This window comes from Dicentrarchus labrax, unplaced genomic scaffold (genome assembly GCF_905237075.1).
Source record: "Dicentrarchus labrax unplaced genomic scaffold, dlabrax2021, whole genome shotgun sequence".
NCBI lineage: Eukaryota > Metazoa > Chordata > Actinopteri > Moronidae > Dicentrarchus > Dicentrarchus labrax.
The window spans coordinates 493,692-511,727 of record NW_026136928.1 but is presented as its reverse complement, the minus strand read 5'-3'; the positions used below and the strand labels follow the sequence as shown (position 1 = coordinate 511,727).

Below are 18,036 nucleotides of genomic sequence, written 5' to 3'. Positions count from 1 at the left end.
CTACAAGAACAGAGCTGCTGCGTTTTTTTAAATAGACTCTGTGGTCAACTGACTTTAAACTGTGAGACAGGTCTGTAACAGAACAAATGTAGCATGAGCCTTTTTTTTAACATAAGCATAAAGATACACAGGAACAATGACATAGATTTTGTGTTAAGCTCAATGCTGCCCCCCAAAGACCAAACATTGTCAAGGGAAAAATAAGGCTTGTTCATATGTGGCAACATGCACCATCAAGAACAACAGCCAATCCAACTGCTTTCACAAATAATATGATGCTATAATATCAAATAAGAATATTTCCCCCTTTGAATATTTGTTTCACTTTTTTTTAATGTAACCTAAAGTGAAGAAACCATCTTAAATTGTAAAACACAGAATTTCAGGCCCGGCTCTAACCAATTTGGCGCCCTAGGCAAGATTTTAGGTGGCGCCCCCCTTGCATCGCAGTAAATTCCACTGCCAATTATATATATATTTTATATACATACATATACTCACGCGAGAAACTGAATAGCTTTGTATTTTACATTTTATTTTATTTTTAGAGAAACAAGTTGCTCAATCAAAACAGTCAACAAGAAAATAATAAATTAAAAATAAATAATACAAGAAATATAAATAGCCTACACAAAGTATAAAGTTCACTTACCTACAAAATAAAAACTGTAAACAAGTGATAAAATAAATGAAACTACACCACCACCTAGTCATCCTCACATCCCCTGCTACAGTTGTACTCTCCTAGTCTTTCTTACAGCAAAGTCATCTACAACATCATCATATGACAACTGATCTGAGATCACATGATTGATGCTGATGATGGAAAGTCCACTGAGTTCTTGCATCATAGCAGATCTCAGGTAAGGTTGAATGAGTTTGAGCTTGGAGAAGTTTCTTTCAGCAGCAGCCACTGTGACAGGAAGAGTTGGGTGTTACAGTCTAATAATAAAATAAATGATTTCAAGAATAAAATTAAATAATAAAATGAAAAACCTAAGCGATGCATTACTTTCACTGTACTGTACATGAATGATATCCAGTGCAATTTCTTCTAATATGTAAATTAGATTAGTGGAATGCTGATTAGCAGAATGCAAAGAAGCAGTAAACTACAGTATAATATAACATATGGGAATGTATTAACATTAATGATGTGCACTTAAAGGATGTAAAGTTTAACACTATAAACACACTTTAGACAATACTGAACTGTAACACAACAAACAACAAGGCTTACAACTCTAATATATAAAGGTGTGTGAAAGGAAAAAAGCATCTGACTGACTGTTACAAGCAGAGCAAACGTTAACTAACCAATAATAAATAAGTCTTATTATTGTTTAAAAGGCTTTGCTATCCAGTTAGTTTTCATACTAAGAAATAATAGCACCAACTAGTTTTAGTATAAAAATATTGAAAGTTGCACCATTCGTTTTTTTCTTCCCCCGTTGTGGCGCCCCCTAGATGAACGGCGCCCTTAGCATTTGCCTGTACTGCCTATGCCACTGGCCGGCACTGCTGTCTTGAACAAAACAACAATAATTAAAGCGATGATGCATGTCACTGCTGTGCCACTACAAATCTCCCAAACACATTCTCTGAAAGATGGCAAATATATAAATATAGTTAATACAGCCAACTATGTGATGAGACATTAAACATAGTTGGAGAAAGATACTAAACCTCCTGCTGCACAATGTGTGAATAAATCATCACTGTTACACCCAAACAAACCCAGATCGACCCGCTGACCACTGAACAGAGCAGTGGAAGAGCTGCAGGAGGGGTGTGTTCTCTGAGTGAGCCTCAACCTGACTTCAGCTCTAAGAGGTCAAGAAACATTTAGGTCTTTAACCCACGCAGCCCAGAGAAATAAGAACCTTCCTTGCTACAGAAGTGGTAAATTACAATACAAATTGTCCTGTTTGTCATAAACATCTCTTAGATCTGCTCTAAGTCAGATATTTTCATTGGTTGGGATAACTTTAAAAGGATGGCCCCAAAGAACCATCCTGTTTCTCTGAATAATGCTCGACTATCTATAAAATTAGGCACAGGAAGAGGAGGTTCTAACCTACATTATCCTTTAGCTGTATTCCTGTCTGATGATCAGACAGTGAGCAAGGAGCCAACATGGAGGTCACAGCTCTCTGCATCCGACAGTGTGAGTACTGAGTCCGTCTTCATGTCACATTTACCAACAGAGCAAGAACAAATGTTTCTCTCACTTTAAAGACGATCCATCTCAGAGGAGTTAAACATGTTCGTCTTTATAGGTGTTTCATTTACTACAATGGTCATATCCTTGTGCTTCTTTTATAGATTTTATGTTACCATTTTCTCTTGAATTAATGAGCTATCAGACCAATATTTACAATAGGTGTATTCTCTCATGCTGTATCTCTCTCAGTGCTGAATGTGTTGTTGCTGCTGCCCAGCTGTTCTCTGGAAGACTGTAAGTAGCAGTTAGTCCGTTACAATTCTATATTAAATGTAATTCGTTTATAACACCATAAAGAAAATTAATAACATATAAATCACCATTTATATTTTTTGATTACATACAACTAACCAGCATTACTAGCTACCCATTTTGGATATTTATATTAACAAAACAAATGCTCTGCATCAAAGTTAACATTAACACTGTATCTGGAAATATTTCACAGTCAACATTATAATTAGTTTTTCTACAGTATCAACTTAGCACTTCAATCATGATGATCTCAAGCTATCGGACCCTGTCTCCTATAAATTACATTTATACACAAATAATGTGGAACAGGCTCATAATACCTCATAATCTGATAAACTGAATCTTAATTCTCAGATGCACCTCGGATCGTTCCAACCAGACTGCAGCTCTTTGATTACACCTCCATCGCTTTTAACTGCGAGGGTTTTAACACCACAGCTGGATGGAGAGTGCTGAGGAACAAAAAGGGAAAAGTAAGCACGTGTGTCAGTGACTGGGAGCCGACCACACCGTCCGTCTGTGGCATCAAACTTGCCTTATCAACAGACAGTGGAGAATACTGGTGCGAGACTGGAGACGGAGAGAAAAGCAACGCTGTCAACATCACTGTTAGTGGTATGTTTACTGTCACTAAAGATCGATCATTTTAGATAACAACCAGTAGGTAACAGATAGAAATCTAAAATGTGAAGCTTATAAACATGATAAGATGTCAAGCACAAAAGACAAAATACTAATATTATAATTGGCAGTCTGTCCATGAAGAAAAGAAAGAAGAAATCAATAAAACTGTATGTCTTACAAACAAAATTGATAACCCATGTACGGATGTTAAACATTAAGTAAGATGTGTTTGTCATAAATCTTCATGTTCAGCTGGTTCTGTGATCCTGGAGAGTCCTGTGCTTCCTGTGACGGAGGGAGACGCTGTACCTCTGCGCTGTAGAAGTAAGAGCTCCTCTGTCTACATAGCTGATTTCTATAAAGACGGACTCTTCATAGGCACTGGACCCATAGGAGAGGTGACCATCAACAATGTTTCTAAAGCTAATGAAGGCCTCTACAAATGCAGCATCTCTGACTTTGGAGAATCACCAGAGAGCTGGCTGGCTGTCAGAGGTGAGACACTGAAGGGTTCGGTGCTCAGCAGAAAGTCAAGTTATTTTTTATGTACTGTGTGTAGTATGCATCTAACTCTCAAATGTTAAAAATCGTCCATTATTGTTATGTCCATTATTTTCATGTGAATCCAACACACATTGATCTCATGTTTCCTGTTGGTTACATTATTTACTAGAATCTATTAACGCATTTAACAATTCCATTCTGACTGGGACTCTGGTGTTACATCAGATGTACTGATGACTTTCTGTTGTACTTGCAGAACTTCCCAGAGAGACCTGGACCACTTCCTCGTCTTCCTCGGGTCACTCCTGTCATATTTACCTCATCTTGAGGACTGTGTTCACCATTGTGATGGTGGCTCTGCTGCTTCTGCTGGTGGGACTACTTCGCTGTGGGAAACTCACAGTTACATTCATATAAATCTTCTTTCCACTTGCATGTAACTACCAGAATATTGAGGATGGTAGAATGGTATAGCCTTAAAACTAGTGATTTGGGTTTTACACCCCTTCCAACAACATGATGGTATTTAGTTAGCCTTTTCTCTGTTGTTCCTGTGAACCTTTTTTTGCTTTGGTTTTATACACCAGCTCCAATATGGAGGTTTCCCCTGTCCACAATGACTGAATTTATATTTGACTTTAATATTTTTACCATATGTCAACCTCAATGTGGCCACAAAATATTCAATTAGGTTATGAGAGGCTTAGAATGTTTATAATAATCTAAAGATGTTAAATATTTGTAAATGTATAATTTTTGTATACATAAATGAAACTAACTTTTGACAGCCCTAGTGTTAGTAATCAATCATCTTTTCCCCATAAATGTTAAAATAAGTTATTGTTAATATTTATCAACAGTAACTTTAACACTTTTTTAAGCATATTTTGTTGTCTTGTCACATGTCTACAACAGTGTGTCTTTGTAAAACATCGTTCGGATTTTTGGTTAAAGACTTCTCATACCAAAATAAAATCACACAGTTTTACATGATAAGTTGATTAATTATTATTAATTCTTTACATCTAATACAAGTTTAATGTGCATAGAGTTTAGAGATTCAAATGCGGGATTATAAAACATCTTCAGACTGTAACCCTACTGAAACCGACAAACTTTGTTCTAAGACTGCAAATACAGCAATGCACATTCTTCAAATACATTAATTAAACCTTTTATATTTAGTTCTTTTGTAACCTATCCGTCCCATGAGGAGAAAGGTTTTGACATACAGACTTCAGACTTCATAATCAGCATAAAGTCCATGTAAGGGGACACCAGGTTTGTCCTTCTGATTTCAGGCCATTTTATACTTCGTATCCATTACATCTCAAAGGGAAATGTTGTACTCACACTGCATATATCTAAGAGCTGTAGTTACTAGTTACTTTGCAGAATAAGTTAGAATTATTGATTTTAGGATATTACTGATCACATAGCCTTTGGAGATCCCAAGTTACTTAGTAGATCCTTTCGTCCCCTGTGTCGCTTCTCGCTCCCTGAGGTCCTCAGATTCTTTGTTCCTGGCTGTTCCTAGGTCTGGGTTGATATACAAAGCTGAAAGAGGCTTTGCAGTTAGATGACCTGCCTGAGGAGATCAGGGTTGCTAACACTCTCTTTTAAACTCTCTTTTAAAAAGCCACATATTTAAAAGGTATTTTTTGTTGATTTATCTCCCAAGTCAAGATGTCACTCACTGATGTTTTGGAATTGATACTATATGACATCAGTGCAGTCCCAAAGTTTTTCACTTACAATTTCAATCTAAGATGTCTGATCAAGAAAAGAAAAATAAGATATGGAGTAGTCAACAGGTTGTCGTTTTATTTATTTATCGATAATGATATCAACTCAAAGATGAAAGAATATATGTACAGTACATTAAACATCCAGCCTCCGCAGTAATTTAGTGCTTTATTTTCACATGCATTCTAACAGCAGATACAACAACCAGTTGTGGCACAATAATTTTCCATGATAGAAATGTACAGTTAAGTTTCATTCCAAGATAATTCAAATGTTTATATGTTTATATATGTTTTTTTTAAAAGAAACAATAAGGAATGTTTCATCAAATGTAAATATTGAAAACATTATCATTACACCAGTGATTCGCAGACTGTCTTAATAAAGCGTGTTGCATTACTGTGGCAGTTGTGATAATTGTGACTAGGCTGTGGTGAATCTTTAATAAAAACACATTCAAATATGGAAGTTATTATTTGTGAATAATTATTTGTGAATAGATTACGTCTTTGTCTTAAGTTTCTCCTGAATCGAACCTCGCTGTTTTGTTATCTCCTTCATATCTTTATTCATTTGCTTCTGATGCTCCTCTAGTTTAGATTTTTTTTCTGTTGTTTGCTTTAACACATTCTCTATTATCTGAAGTAATGTCTGTGTTTCCTGCAGCAGTGTTTTATTTGCTTCCTTTCTCTTCTGCAGATCTGTTATGTTTTCTTGATACTTATCAATTTTATACTGCATCCATGCACATCAGTTTCATCGTCTTGGTGCCACTTGATCTCTGTATAAATGCAGGACTGTAAAATAGTGTTAAATGTATTTTATATCTGACGTGTACAATTAAATTAAAAAGACACTGAAGCACAGAAATACAGTAAGTTTGCATTAAATTATTGAAATAAATATACATTTGTTACATGGTACATAGAGCAATATATTATTATATTATTATTATATTATTATACAAAGAAATCGATTATGACTTACCTGTTTTGTTATGCCTACCTTTCCACAAAACAAACATAGCAGCAAAAATACAAATGAAGCAAACTGAAACAGCCAAACCAATGGTGATGTAAAAAGACCTAGATTGGTTCGCAAAGAAATCATCTGAAATGGAGAAAAAAAAGATAATATCATAAAATCCTGTCAGATGTTATAATGTAATGCAATATGGTCTGATCTCACAATTATTCCAGGAAATTTACTTTAAAAGTAGTATTACCTGGAAAATGTATATCTATCTCTCTGGTCTGGTTGATGTCCTTCTGTTGGACTCTACAGGTGAAGTTGTTGCTGTGTCTCTTCTCCACAGTCACTCTGCTGCTGACAGTATAGAGGTCATCAGGACCTCTGACTGTCTCTTGTAGGGGAGGTTTTTCCCCCCCCCCCCACAAACCCCCCCCAGGCTCTGGATACCAGCCTTTAAACTCACAGATGAACAATAATCCAGTGCTGATTCTGGAAATTATTACAACAGGTGAGGACACATAACCTGAGGACAGAGAGGGAAAACATCGTCAGTGAATGGAATGAGGCACAGAACGTTTAATAGTAATCAGTGTGAATTTCACAGAGCCACAGCGCCAACCCGAGCCCTCACATGTCAGAAACAACAGCTGACATGGGAAATGTCCACCTGTATGTCAGTAAATGGATTTATCTTCATATATGTACAATAGTATTGTACTGTATGCACAATATTTCCTTAGAAAAACAATTATGAAGAGAATTCACACCTTAGTTTACTTTAAAAAACCACCAGGGATTATTTACCCCTTACCTACAACAAGCTTGACTATATATTCTGTTCCCTCTGTTGGAATATAACATTTGTAAGATCCCTCATCAGATACTTTCACTTTGGAGAGTGTCAGTGAAAGGTCTCCGTGCTTGAGTTTGTTGATGGACACTGACGTTCTCCCGAAGTAGGACGGATTCTGGTCCATCAGGAGTTCCACACCTTCTCGCCTCAAATGGACAAACCGCGGACTCAGGTCCGCTCTCGCCCACTCCACAGTCATAGAAACAGCATCCACGGCTGGTTCCAGGTGACATGGCAAAATGATGTCATCACCAACCATTGCCACTATTGGCTGATGTGGACCAATCATCTGAGACTGACCTGAGGAAGAAACATCAGTTTTTAGCTCTTGTTGAGTGACTTTTTTCCAGTTTGTCACAATGTGCATATTATCTGTGCCTGTTATTTAGCCTGTTACTAATTTCAACATTCACATTTCATAAACTTTAACTTTGAAGGATTTTCTTTTGTTATTTTATATTCACTGCAAATGAACAAATGATTCAAAATTAATAAAAATATCCAACAATTTGCTTCCATTTTTTTTCAACATATTTGTGGAGCTTTGTACAGTAATGTGTGCTTCCCTAAGTACAGTTAGTTGTCTGAAGAGAGTGGCTGCAGTCCTGTTTATTTATTACTATTCATATATCAGATCTAAACCCTAATAATGACCTTTTATCTTTAGACACACAGAAAGGCTTTGTTATGACGTTTGTGTGCAACTTACCTGTACAAAAGGATGTCAGGAAAAGGACAACAACAGTCACAACCAAAACATGGAAGAGACTCATCTGAGGTTCAAAGGATGCTCCTTTCTTCAAGTGAATCATCCTAGCATTCTGAAAATTACAATAAAACAACTGTGAACCTCTTTGACACATTTTCTATCAATTGTGCATAGCTTTCAAGGATCCCCTGCATTTAGTGGTTTTCAAACCGTACTGCAACTGTACTTCATGGCTTTATGGTATCGGTAGTGTCCACCACCTGTTGTTTACTGTAACGCCTAAAAAAGGTGCTGTGCTTGGTCTCCATTTACCCTAGCATTTCAATAGAAGATTGATTTTATTTGACAAGAGGATTTTTTATTTTCTTTCTTTTATAATTATCTACATATGTTCATCGACCATTTAATTCATTCATTTAGTTACTCATCTGTGTGAGTTATAGTGCTTTCATGCAACGTTCGTCATGAGCAACTAATACAATTTGAGCTGTGAAAGTCTGTGATAGCAAAATGATTTTATTAAAGAAACAGTGGTATTGTTCAGGATTTAATTCTAAATTGTGACAAAAAGACGCTTTTTATCAACTTTAATGTAAAAGTCCTACCTGTTGAGTTTGTCAGAAGAAAGTAAGCTGCACGTAGTCTCATAGAAAAACACACAGTAATCTCTCTTGACTTTATCTTACCATTCCATCTAATACAGTTTAAAATCAATCTGTCTCTCTTTGTTGTTATATTGGTATATATTGTTATATTGGTCAGCGATAGCAACAACGTGGTGAGCTCCTCTCAGGCACTATGTGTCTCTGTGTGTGTTGGGGAGTGGCTTTGGAGAGAGACTTGAAGGGAGGGGGTGGGATTTTTTTATCCAGTCATCTTTTGCTTGTTTCCCCAATGTTACCCCTTACTTTAAGACAAAAGAAACAAGATTTGCAGTTCTTGACTATTTTCTAATGATAAAATGGTTTACACAGTTGTTCGTCTTTCATTTACTTTCATTTTGTTATTTAGGGGCTAAATATTAACTAAGTTGATGAAGCTGAAACTGGACTTTGGCTTTATTACCTGCTGTAAAGTAAGTGATGGAAAGTTTTTACTTTTTACAGCCCTTACCAGGGAGCAGGAAGATTTCAAACAATTTTAACAACTTAGGCCACAATGTTTCAAGCTGGTGTTTTCCTGCCTGGTTCATGACTCCCTACTTGATCCTGTGTTCATCCCTTCATGCTAAACCCAATTTCATCTCATCCCTTAACTCCTTTCATCCCTCCATTCCTGACCCTAATTCATCCCCCACCACCTCACCCACCATTTTAATCATTGTCTACTTATAAGACGTTGCATTTTATTGTAAAAGTAGCTGTAGTCATACAGCTGCTGCTTTAATTAGAATCTGTGGTTCTCAGCTCTGCCTGACAATAAACTGAAACTGAAAAGTCCAACCCACTGTCAAGCCCCCAAAAATAAGCTACACAGGAAGATAAAGTGTCACCCACAGGACCTGAAAGTGTCACAAAAAATGTTATGCTACTTAACTGCTTTTCAGACTGATTCTCATACAGTCAGCAGCAAGACAACATGGAGGTCAGAGCTCTCTGCATCCAACTGGGTGAGTCTCCACATCTCATTCACACATAACGTTTATTGCACTGCTTAACTGTGTGATTATCAGTGTTATTCTGAACGGTCTCTGAGATCAACTAAATAAAGACATTTAATTGCCTTTAGATATTGTGGTGTCAACAACACACTGTAATGTTTCACTACATCAATACAAAGCTCTTGTATTTTCTATTATTCTGTCAAAAAAAACTGCACAACTGACAGAATGGACACACTTACATACAGGAAGGAGCATATATGCCAAACCAACATTATAATGTGTTTAGAATATTGATTGTACACATACAAACAAAATCATCTGCCTAAAACTTATTTTGTCTCTGTAGTGAGGATCACGTTGTTGCTGCTAGTTGAACATGTTCACCTGAGTGATTCTCAGAAAACTGGTAAGTAGCAGCCTGAGATTCACACATTATTTATATGTTTTAATCCTAATCTCTGTCTTACTTCTCTCTTCCAATCTTAAAGCTGTTTCATTTAAACACAAAATCAGATTTAGTGCTCCTTGAGTTGAAACTTGTGTGCTGAGCTCATGCCTATGGTAGAGTGTGGCGGTAGACTTTTAGTCTTGTTCAAACAGCACATGGCTTTACGAAAAGGTACCTCAGTTAGTAATTAATTAGTCAGTGAGGTTCTGCAGTTAACTTTTATCCTTTGCTTATCTTTCGGTTCAGGTAACTCTTTATTTGTGCTGAATTCTTTTTTATAGAAGTTATAAAATGATGCTTCTTGTTTCTATTTCTCAGTAGCAGCTTTTCCCAAAGTTGCTCCAAACAAACAGCAACACTTTGAATACAGGACCATTGTTGTCAGCTGTGAGGGACTGGAGGGGTTGACTGGCTGGAGGGTGATGAAGAAGATCAAGGAAGGCATCCGAACATGTGCTTCAACATCGGCTGGACCCTGTAAAATCACCAACGTCTTTTCAATAGACAGCGGAGAATACTGGTGTGAACATCAAGACGTAAAGAGAAGCAACGCTGTCAACATCACTGTCACTGGTATAGTTAATATTTACATTTCAGAGACACTCATAACAATTAATGGACAGGTATAAAGTAGAATAAACTTAACTTACTTTGACTTTCTTACAGTAATTTCACTGTAATTGGATGTCATTTGTTACGTCCAACCCTGATCTGTATAGAATATTATGTGCGCTTTTTTCAAAAGACAATCAAATGATTGGAAGTGAGTTTTTGTTGGAGCAAGACTATGTAAAAATATTCATATATCTAAAATGAATTTCTCAAACCAATGTTTTTCAGCTGGGTCTGTGATCCTGGAGGGTCCTGTCCTCCCCGTAATGGAGGGAGAAGCTGTGAATCTGAGCTGCAGAAACAAGATGGCGTCCAGCAACCTCACAGCTGACTTCTTCAAAGACGGTGTTCACATTAGGACGAGTTTTACAGGAGAGTTAACCATACACAGTGTTTCCAAGTCTGATGAAGGACTCTACAAATGTAACATCTCTGGAGCTGGAGAATCACCAGAAAGCTGGATGACTGTCAGACATGAGACGCAACGGTAAAGGTGCTATTTGGTGATGTAATATTTTCGTCTCTTAACTGTTTATTGATCGTTGATCGTTTATTGATTGTTTAAGTCACATGCTTAATGTACGTCCTGTCCATTGCACTTTGCCACATTCAGCCAAGTGGAAAAATAATGGCAATGTTTACAGTTTTTCAATTTTATTCTTCATTCTTTTTTAATGCAGAAATCAAACATGTTTTTAAAAAGTGATGTCTGCTGTTTGCCCAGAATGATCAAATGTTTTATTTATGTATTGTTCATACAAACAGGTGGATGGAAACAAATAATTTGTCTATAATTGTATTTGTGTAATTATTGTAGAATCAATACAAGACAAGACAGTCACCCTTCCCACGACTGCTCTCCTCATGGCTTCATTGTGCTGCGGATTTTTGGTACCATTTTATTGTTTGCTCTGGGGCTGGCGATGGTACTTCTTCACTGTAAGAAAGAGAGGTACAGAAATAAATGATTGAATGTTAATGCAAACTCTAATGTAGAATATTTGTTTGAAACGCACAAATCTGATGTTTGCTGGTCAATCACCGTCATGTATATTTATTTTATTTTGATGTTTCCTTAATTCTACCAGGGACTTCAACCTCTTCGATACCTTCCTTCCATGCCTTCGCTTCTCAGTGAACCGGTAAGGAAAAACACTGGTTGTCTCTGTGGAACTTATAAATATCAAGTGGATATCAAATCAGGTTAAAGGTTCACTTGCCACTCTTTCTAGGACTTTCAGCCAAGTTATACACTTACCATGAACTTTAACCAAAAGGCTTTTGTTGCCTCAGTCTAACCACATGTGGTATTCATTACGCGACTAAAAAGCTAACTTCAGCTGAAGGAATTTCCTGAAACAGATGTTTTTACAGCAGATTTTTCTGCCTACCCACTTCATATGTCCAAGGATTTATATCCAGTTTTTATTTATTCGTTGAAGCACTGGCTGTAATACTTCAAATCTAAACGTCAAATAGATTATTTTTAGTCTGTGTGGTTGCATTTTTTCCCATCATTTTAACAGATATTGTCACACTGTGTGTCTTACAGGTCACAGACAGCAGAGTCACCTGTCTGAAAGCTGAAGGAAAGGTTCTGGTTGAAGGTCTGCTGTAGCATGTGTACAGGGGGAAGAAGTCATGCACACATAGGGGTGGTCATTTAATTAATCCCAGTCTGAGCTAACTCAGGTCCTAGCCCACTGCTACGCTTATATGGCAATCTTCTCATGGCAGCACACAATCTTCTTTAAAGATGTAATATGCTGCTATTGCTGCTGTGGCTGCTGCTGTTAATATAATTTTCCGTCCTGAATGGAATTTAAGACTTTAAATTATCTGTAAAATGCCTAAACACAAACATTTTAAAAATCAAATACATGAAAATGGAAGAAGGTGGTTCACATCATCATCAATATAACTATCATCAGCATTCGTCTTAGGTTGTCAGCCATCTCACAGCATCAGGGTCTATTTATAAGACTTTGGTCTATCTGCTCTGCCTGTTCTCACGCCTGAAGGCGCCATTTACAAGAAGAGCTGCTGCAGACTTTAGAATGTGGTCTGTGGTCATATATATTCTTCATCAGTTGATAGTATGTGGCTTGTGAAAAAAAACAGTTTTTTATATATATTTTGTTTTGCATGTTTTTACATTAAAATAACCTCATATCAACATGTTGTATTTGTATGTTTTGATTGTTCTTTTTAATTTTTAAAATCCGTCCAGTCCGAGTTACTGTTGCTTAAAGACCCAGCAAGGCTCAGGTCAGAGTTGGGTGGAGCTTTACTGGGAACAATATAACGTTACCACACTGCGTTATCATCTGTGTTAAATCTGATGTCAATTCCATCACATATTAGTAGAGGCTTTTTTTTCAAGTCTGCCCCAAGGTGACCAACCGACATTGCCAATAACTTAAGTTTCAGCTTAACTTAGAATAGTTTGTCAGCTATGGCTGTTGAAGCTGAAGTGCAGTTTTACACTGGGCACATTTATACAGTTTGGACTCCACATGCGGTCGTCAACAGAGATCCAAATACAGAAGATGCAAGTTAGGGTTAATTTTAAACAAGCTTTGGTTCACGTAGGCTGGATTTTTTTAGCGCTGTTGTTTTTCTCAGAACAGCTGTGTCTTGCAGACAAACTCAAGGCTGTTGCCTCAGTCACCAGAAATAAGCTGCACAGGAAGAGGAAGTGTTTACCTACATTGTACTTTATTTAAACCTTAAGTCAGTCTCATGCTGAGAAAGTCAGTAGCAAGACACCATGGAAGTCACGGCTCTCTGCATCAGACTGTGTAAGTATTGAGTCTGTATTAGATACCTGCATCTTGACAGGTATGGGAGATATACTTAAGTGTCCCTATAATGATCTTGTATGGGAATTTCTTTTAGGCAGAAGAAAGTAAGAGAAGCATCAGTGTCTGATGATTTGTATCTTGTCTCTCCAGTGATAAATGTCGCGGTGTTGCTGCCTGCACAGGTTCAGCACAGCTACTCTCACAGAGCTGGTAAGTCAAACACTTTTAGTACATAGCATGTACAGTTTATACTTTAAATTAAATGATCTGTTTATATACTTAAATTTATAAAACTAATCTCTCAAGTATACAAGTATATAGAGATGAGAGGACATTCTATCTCTTACAAAGTACAGGAACAAATAAATTAAATAAACTTTTTTAAACTTGATAAATAGAATAACCAATCTTAATTTTCACGTCTCTCTTTTTTCTTTCTTAGAAGCAACTTTTCCTCGTATCGTTCCATCCAGACTTCAATTCTTTGAGTATGAGCCTTTCTCTGTAAACTGTAAGGACTTTTCCCATGATTTAACCAAATGGACAGTGATGAGGAATATTAAGGGAACCAATACTACATGTAAAGATGAATCTGAGACGAGAGGAACCTACAACATTACAAATGCCTTTCCAATGGACAGTGGAGAATACTGGTGTGAGGTCGACGGAAAGAAGAGCAACAAGGTCAACATCATAGTGACAGGTATGTTCATCACATGGCCACTTTGAAACATTTCAAACTGTATTCAGAACTATAGCTGAAATACAGTATGTTTAATGTTATTTGACCAGAATTTATCCTAGATATGATTATCCTTAATTTGGATTTAATAAAAAAAATGCTGATCCACATATAAACACTTATTTTGCTAAAGGACTTACATAATAAAGTAGCAACCCTATCTCCAGATAAGAATCTTGATACTGGTCATTGCTAACGTTTTTCTTTCTTTGCAAACACTGCCAGCGTTTTCAAAATTCTCCCACTTTCTACCTCATTAAATACAGTGACACTAATTCTTCTTTGGGCACTGAAAGTTAGCATTGGACGTGTGATATCCAATTTGAATGTGATTCCCAGAGATAGTGGGCTGGAAATACTACTTGCAATGTAGTAATTTGAAGAATATTGAAGATTACCTAAAAGAGGGGAATTTGTGAATTGTATAATGTTTACTAAGTGTTAAGTGCAATAAAATAACAAGGCAGAGTGTAAAATTATAAAATATTCTCTCTTCTCTCAGAAGGATCTGTGATCCTGGACAGTCCTGCTCCTCCTGTGATGGAGGGAGACAATGTGACTCTGCGCTGTAGAAACAAGGAGACCTTCAACATTGAAGCTGATTTCTATAAAAATGGCGTCCTCATGTGGAGAAGCTCTACGGTAGAGATGACCATCCGCAGTGTTTCCAAGTCTGATGAAGGACTCTACCAGTGTAAAATGTCTGGCATTGGAGAATCAGCAGAGAGCTGGCTGGCTGTCAAACGTAAGAGATAACTAACCACTTTCTGTAACGTGAAGACTTAATGATTTTAAGTTAAAGAGTGATTCATTTGTGAGCAGACAGGAAACATTTCCCATAAAAATACATCAGCATGGGATGTTACAGAATTTTTTTTTAGCCATGCTAGCAGCATAGGGTTAGCAGTGTTGGTGTGTCGGTTGTTTGGTCCACCACTTTGATCCAGACTGAAATATCTTCATAACTAAGTGCCATGGAATTTAATGCAGCTACCCAGAGGATGAATACTGCTCAAAGCTTTCATATATCCTGTGAAAACATCAGTGTGTTAATATTGTCCCATGGGTCATATTGTTAAAGTACATGCTTAATATTGTTGTTGTTTTTTTCCAGCATACCAAGAAGAGACTCCTCTTCCTCAAAGTCGCCCATCTCGTGTTTTTATCCTGCTTTGCACGGTTATCACTATTTTACTTGTGGCTCTGCTCCTCCTGTTGGTGGTGGGACTTCACTATATGAAGCAAAGAGGTACAAAATAAGACAAACATAAAGACATAGATGATAAAGTTAATTATTCAAACAACGTTTTAAGTCGGGTGCTTAGCAGTTTTGTTAAAATCTCATAATATGTACATGTTTGCATTCATCTCTTTGTTGCAGAATTAGTCCCAAAGAGCATTATTGTTGACATGGTGGTACTTGATGGGCTGTTATTATTGTTATTATTATTATTATTTTTATTATTTTTATTTTACCTTTATTTAACCAGATAAGTCAATTAAGAATCAATTCTCATTTACAAGTAAAACATATATACAGCTAATGCAGCGATAATAAGAGCACAATACATACAGCGCAGTGCAGTGATCAGAAACTAATGCATGTAGTGATTTATTAAAGGAGGATAATCGAATAAGGGTGTGCAGTTTTAGCCACTTTTGCAATTGGTTCCAGTCATTGGGAGCAGCGGACTAAAAAGAGTGACAGCCAAAGGTGGTAGGGACTTTAGGGGTGTCAAAAGTAATGGATTTGCTAGAACATCAATTGTTGTGGAAATGCTGAGTAGAGAATGGAGATATGGAGGGGTTTTGCTAATGATAGTTTTATGAATGAACTGAACCCGTGGATCTGACGCTTGGTGTGGAGTGATGACTAGTTGACTAGAGAGTACAAGTTACAGTAATTACTATTGAGTATCCTCAGTGATTCCAATGTCTCTGAGCCTGGGAAGCAAAATGTGATGGTCCACAGAATCAAAAGCCTTAACTGTCACCCTGTTAACACACTTTATTTTGCTATTTCCTTAATTTGGGCAGGTTCCACAACCTCTCATCCCTCCTTTCCAATGTCCTCTCCTCTACAAACAGGTAAGGAACACCAACCATGGTGCACTCTTATTATAGAAATTATCTGACGGAGTAGGTTGGACTCTTCACCAAAAAAATCTATTCATCTACCAAGCCAATGAATTTATTCTGTCTTTATATTAAACGTTTTTCTTTTTGTTTGTAAGAAAACAGCCATGTATCACTAAGAATTACATTACATAACTCTCAATTTATTTATTATCAATGTTCAGTGACAACGGAGAAAGTATGCCCACTATGTAGCAAAGAAGAGAGTAAGTGCTTTTATGTAATAAAACACAACATTTTGTATTATTTAATTGTCTGCAGAGGCGAGTGTAGGTGGTCAACAACTGGCAACATATGCTGTCGTCACAAAACCCAGGGCGGAAAAAGGTAATTAACTTTAACACTAATAACACTGAAAAACCCAAAATGCTACAGATGACCTTTATCAGATAAAACTGAAAAACAGATACAAACATTTCTTCCTCTAGATTTTGCAGATCAAATGATCCAATAAAATGACACTAATAAAAAATCCTAAATGAATTGACATTTGTACGTGTTTAACACAAATATTGTATCATCTGTATAACAATGATTAAAATACGGCAAACATTTAACCCTGCGGTTATAACTAGAACTGGTCAATAGGTACACCAGCCTAATATTTTAATGTTCAATACATTTACTATCCGTCTCAGCCTTTTCATAACTCACACTGTCTCTGTCCATCAGATGAGGATGAATCCTTGACCACGCCTACTTACTATACTTTAAGCATTGGTAAGACTCAATAACCAATCAAATCCAGTATGACAATATAATATTAGGTTGCTTTTATGGAACTTATATTGTTTTAGATTTAAACACTATTTAAAGATAAATTGCAATTAACAATCCTTCCATCTGACTGAAATCATTTCATTTGTTTTAGTAATAGGACCAGGAGTATCCAGCTCTGCTGCGACACCAGTTCCCTCTGCGAGTATCAACCAGCTTTTAAAAGAAGATGATCGCTTTTATTATTCATTCAATTAGGCAAAACTTCAATCTGGTCTACAGTGTCTCTTTGCCATATATTTTTATAGAGCAGAAAGTTTTACTTTTTGGAGTTAAAGTTAAAATAATTTTGATCAACCAATCAGCACAAGCACGTTTTTTGCAGATTTAATGTTTGTATATCCTGCGGTAATGGAGAGTACTGACAGCCAGCTGAAGGAGAGAGGAGGGTTTTTTTCTGATGTTTTGAACTTATCAGATGAAGTGTTGAAAAATAAAGAACTGTTTATTTTTGAAAATAAAAAAAAATTGTAAAAATTGTGTTGATTCAAACATTAATGAATGCATGAATTGTTGTGAAAAGGCGACAGGCCGTAAAGTTTTGGGTAAATCTCCCTTTAAAATTAAACTGACCTCTTCAGTTTAACTTTTCTTCTTATTTAATATAATATTGATTAATGTGCTTAATGGTAAAATATGTAAGATTTGTCATGAGCAGTAGAACACAATAAAATGAACAATATTATGAGTCATTTTAAAATGAGTGTGCTTTATTCTTATTCCAGAAAACTGTTTGCTTTATTGCTGTGATTGACAAAATTATATTTGACATTGCCTCACATTTTTGGTGCAGTGTCCTCAAGTCACATCATAGATTTCTTCTTGAGAAATAAAAATAACTTTAAAAAAAATGGGACCAGATTAAAAAGATAAAGTGAATGCATGTAATGTACTATCTTAAATACATAGATTTACAGTATTTACTGTGATGATAGTTTATTTCCTGCAGAGGGCAGAGTGGGACGACTTTTGTCATAAGTTGTGACTGTATCTGTCTGTGAGAGAGAGAGGGCGAGAGAGGGGGGAG

General features: G+C 36.5%; 2 protein-coding genes across 2 annotated transcripts; both read left to right on the top strand.

Annotated features, from left to right (window-relative positions):
- Window positions 1-9,462: 9,462 nt before the first annotated feature.
- Window positions 9,463-12,726, top strand: LOC127360707 (high affinity immunoglobulin epsilon receptor subunit alpha-like). The gene is made up of 7 exons (XM_051395184.1): window positions 9,463-9,496; window positions 9,837-9,896; window positions 10,257-10,511; window positions 10,779-11,037; window positions 11,368-11,502; window positions 11,639-11,692; window positions 12,103-12,726. The coding sequence occupies exons 1-7, from the start codon at window positions 9,466-9,468 to the stop codon at window positions 12,128-12,130; spliced, it is 822 nt and encodes a 273-aa protein (XP_051251144.1). The 5' UTR covers window positions 9,463-9,465; the 3' UTR covers window positions 12,131-12,726.
- A 61-nt stretch (window positions 12,727-12,787) lies between these two features.
- LOC127360704 (uncharacterized) lies at window positions 12,788-17,545 on the top strand. The gene is made up of 9 exons (XM_051395181.1): window positions 12,788-13,351; window positions 13,505-13,564; window positions 13,797-14,057; window positions 14,599-14,841; window positions 15,211-15,345; window positions 16,134-16,184; window positions 16,494-16,559; window positions 16,905-16,952; window positions 17,104-17,545. Exons 1-9 carry the CDS (start codon window positions 13,321-13,323, stop codon window positions 17,205-17,207), a joined length of 999 nt encoding a protein of 332 aa, XP_051251141.1. The 5' UTR covers window positions 12,788-13,320; the 3' UTR covers window positions 17,208-17,545.
- The last annotated feature ends 491 nt before the right edge of the window (window positions 17,546-18,036 follow it).

Excerpts from the sequence above, each read along its gene's own strand:
- LOC127360707 (XM_051395184.1), top strand. The coding sequence starts at position 9,466 with ATGGAGGTCAGAGCTCTCTGCATCCAACTGG. Across the intron at positions 9,497-9,836 it reads AGCTCTCTGCATCCAACTGG|TGAGGATCACGTTGTTGCTG; the intron begins GTGAGTCTCCAC and ends TTGTCTCTGTAG. Across the intron at positions 11,693-12,102 it reads CTTCGCTTCTCAGTGAACCG|GTCACAGACAGCAGAGTCAC; the intron begins GTAAGGAAAAAC and ends TGTGTCTTACAG.
- LOC127360704 (XM_051395181.1), top strand. The coding sequence starts at position 13,321 with ATGGAAGTCACGGCTCTCTGCATCAGACTGT. Across the intron at positions 16,560-16,904 it reads AAAACCCAGGGCGGAAAAAG|ATGAGGATGAATCCTTGACC; the intron begins GTAATTAACTTT and ends TCTGTCCATCAG. Across the intron at positions 16,953-17,103 it reads TTACTATACTTTAAGCATTG|TAATAGGACCAGGAGTATCC; the intron begins GTAAGACTCAAT and ends CATTTGTTTTAG.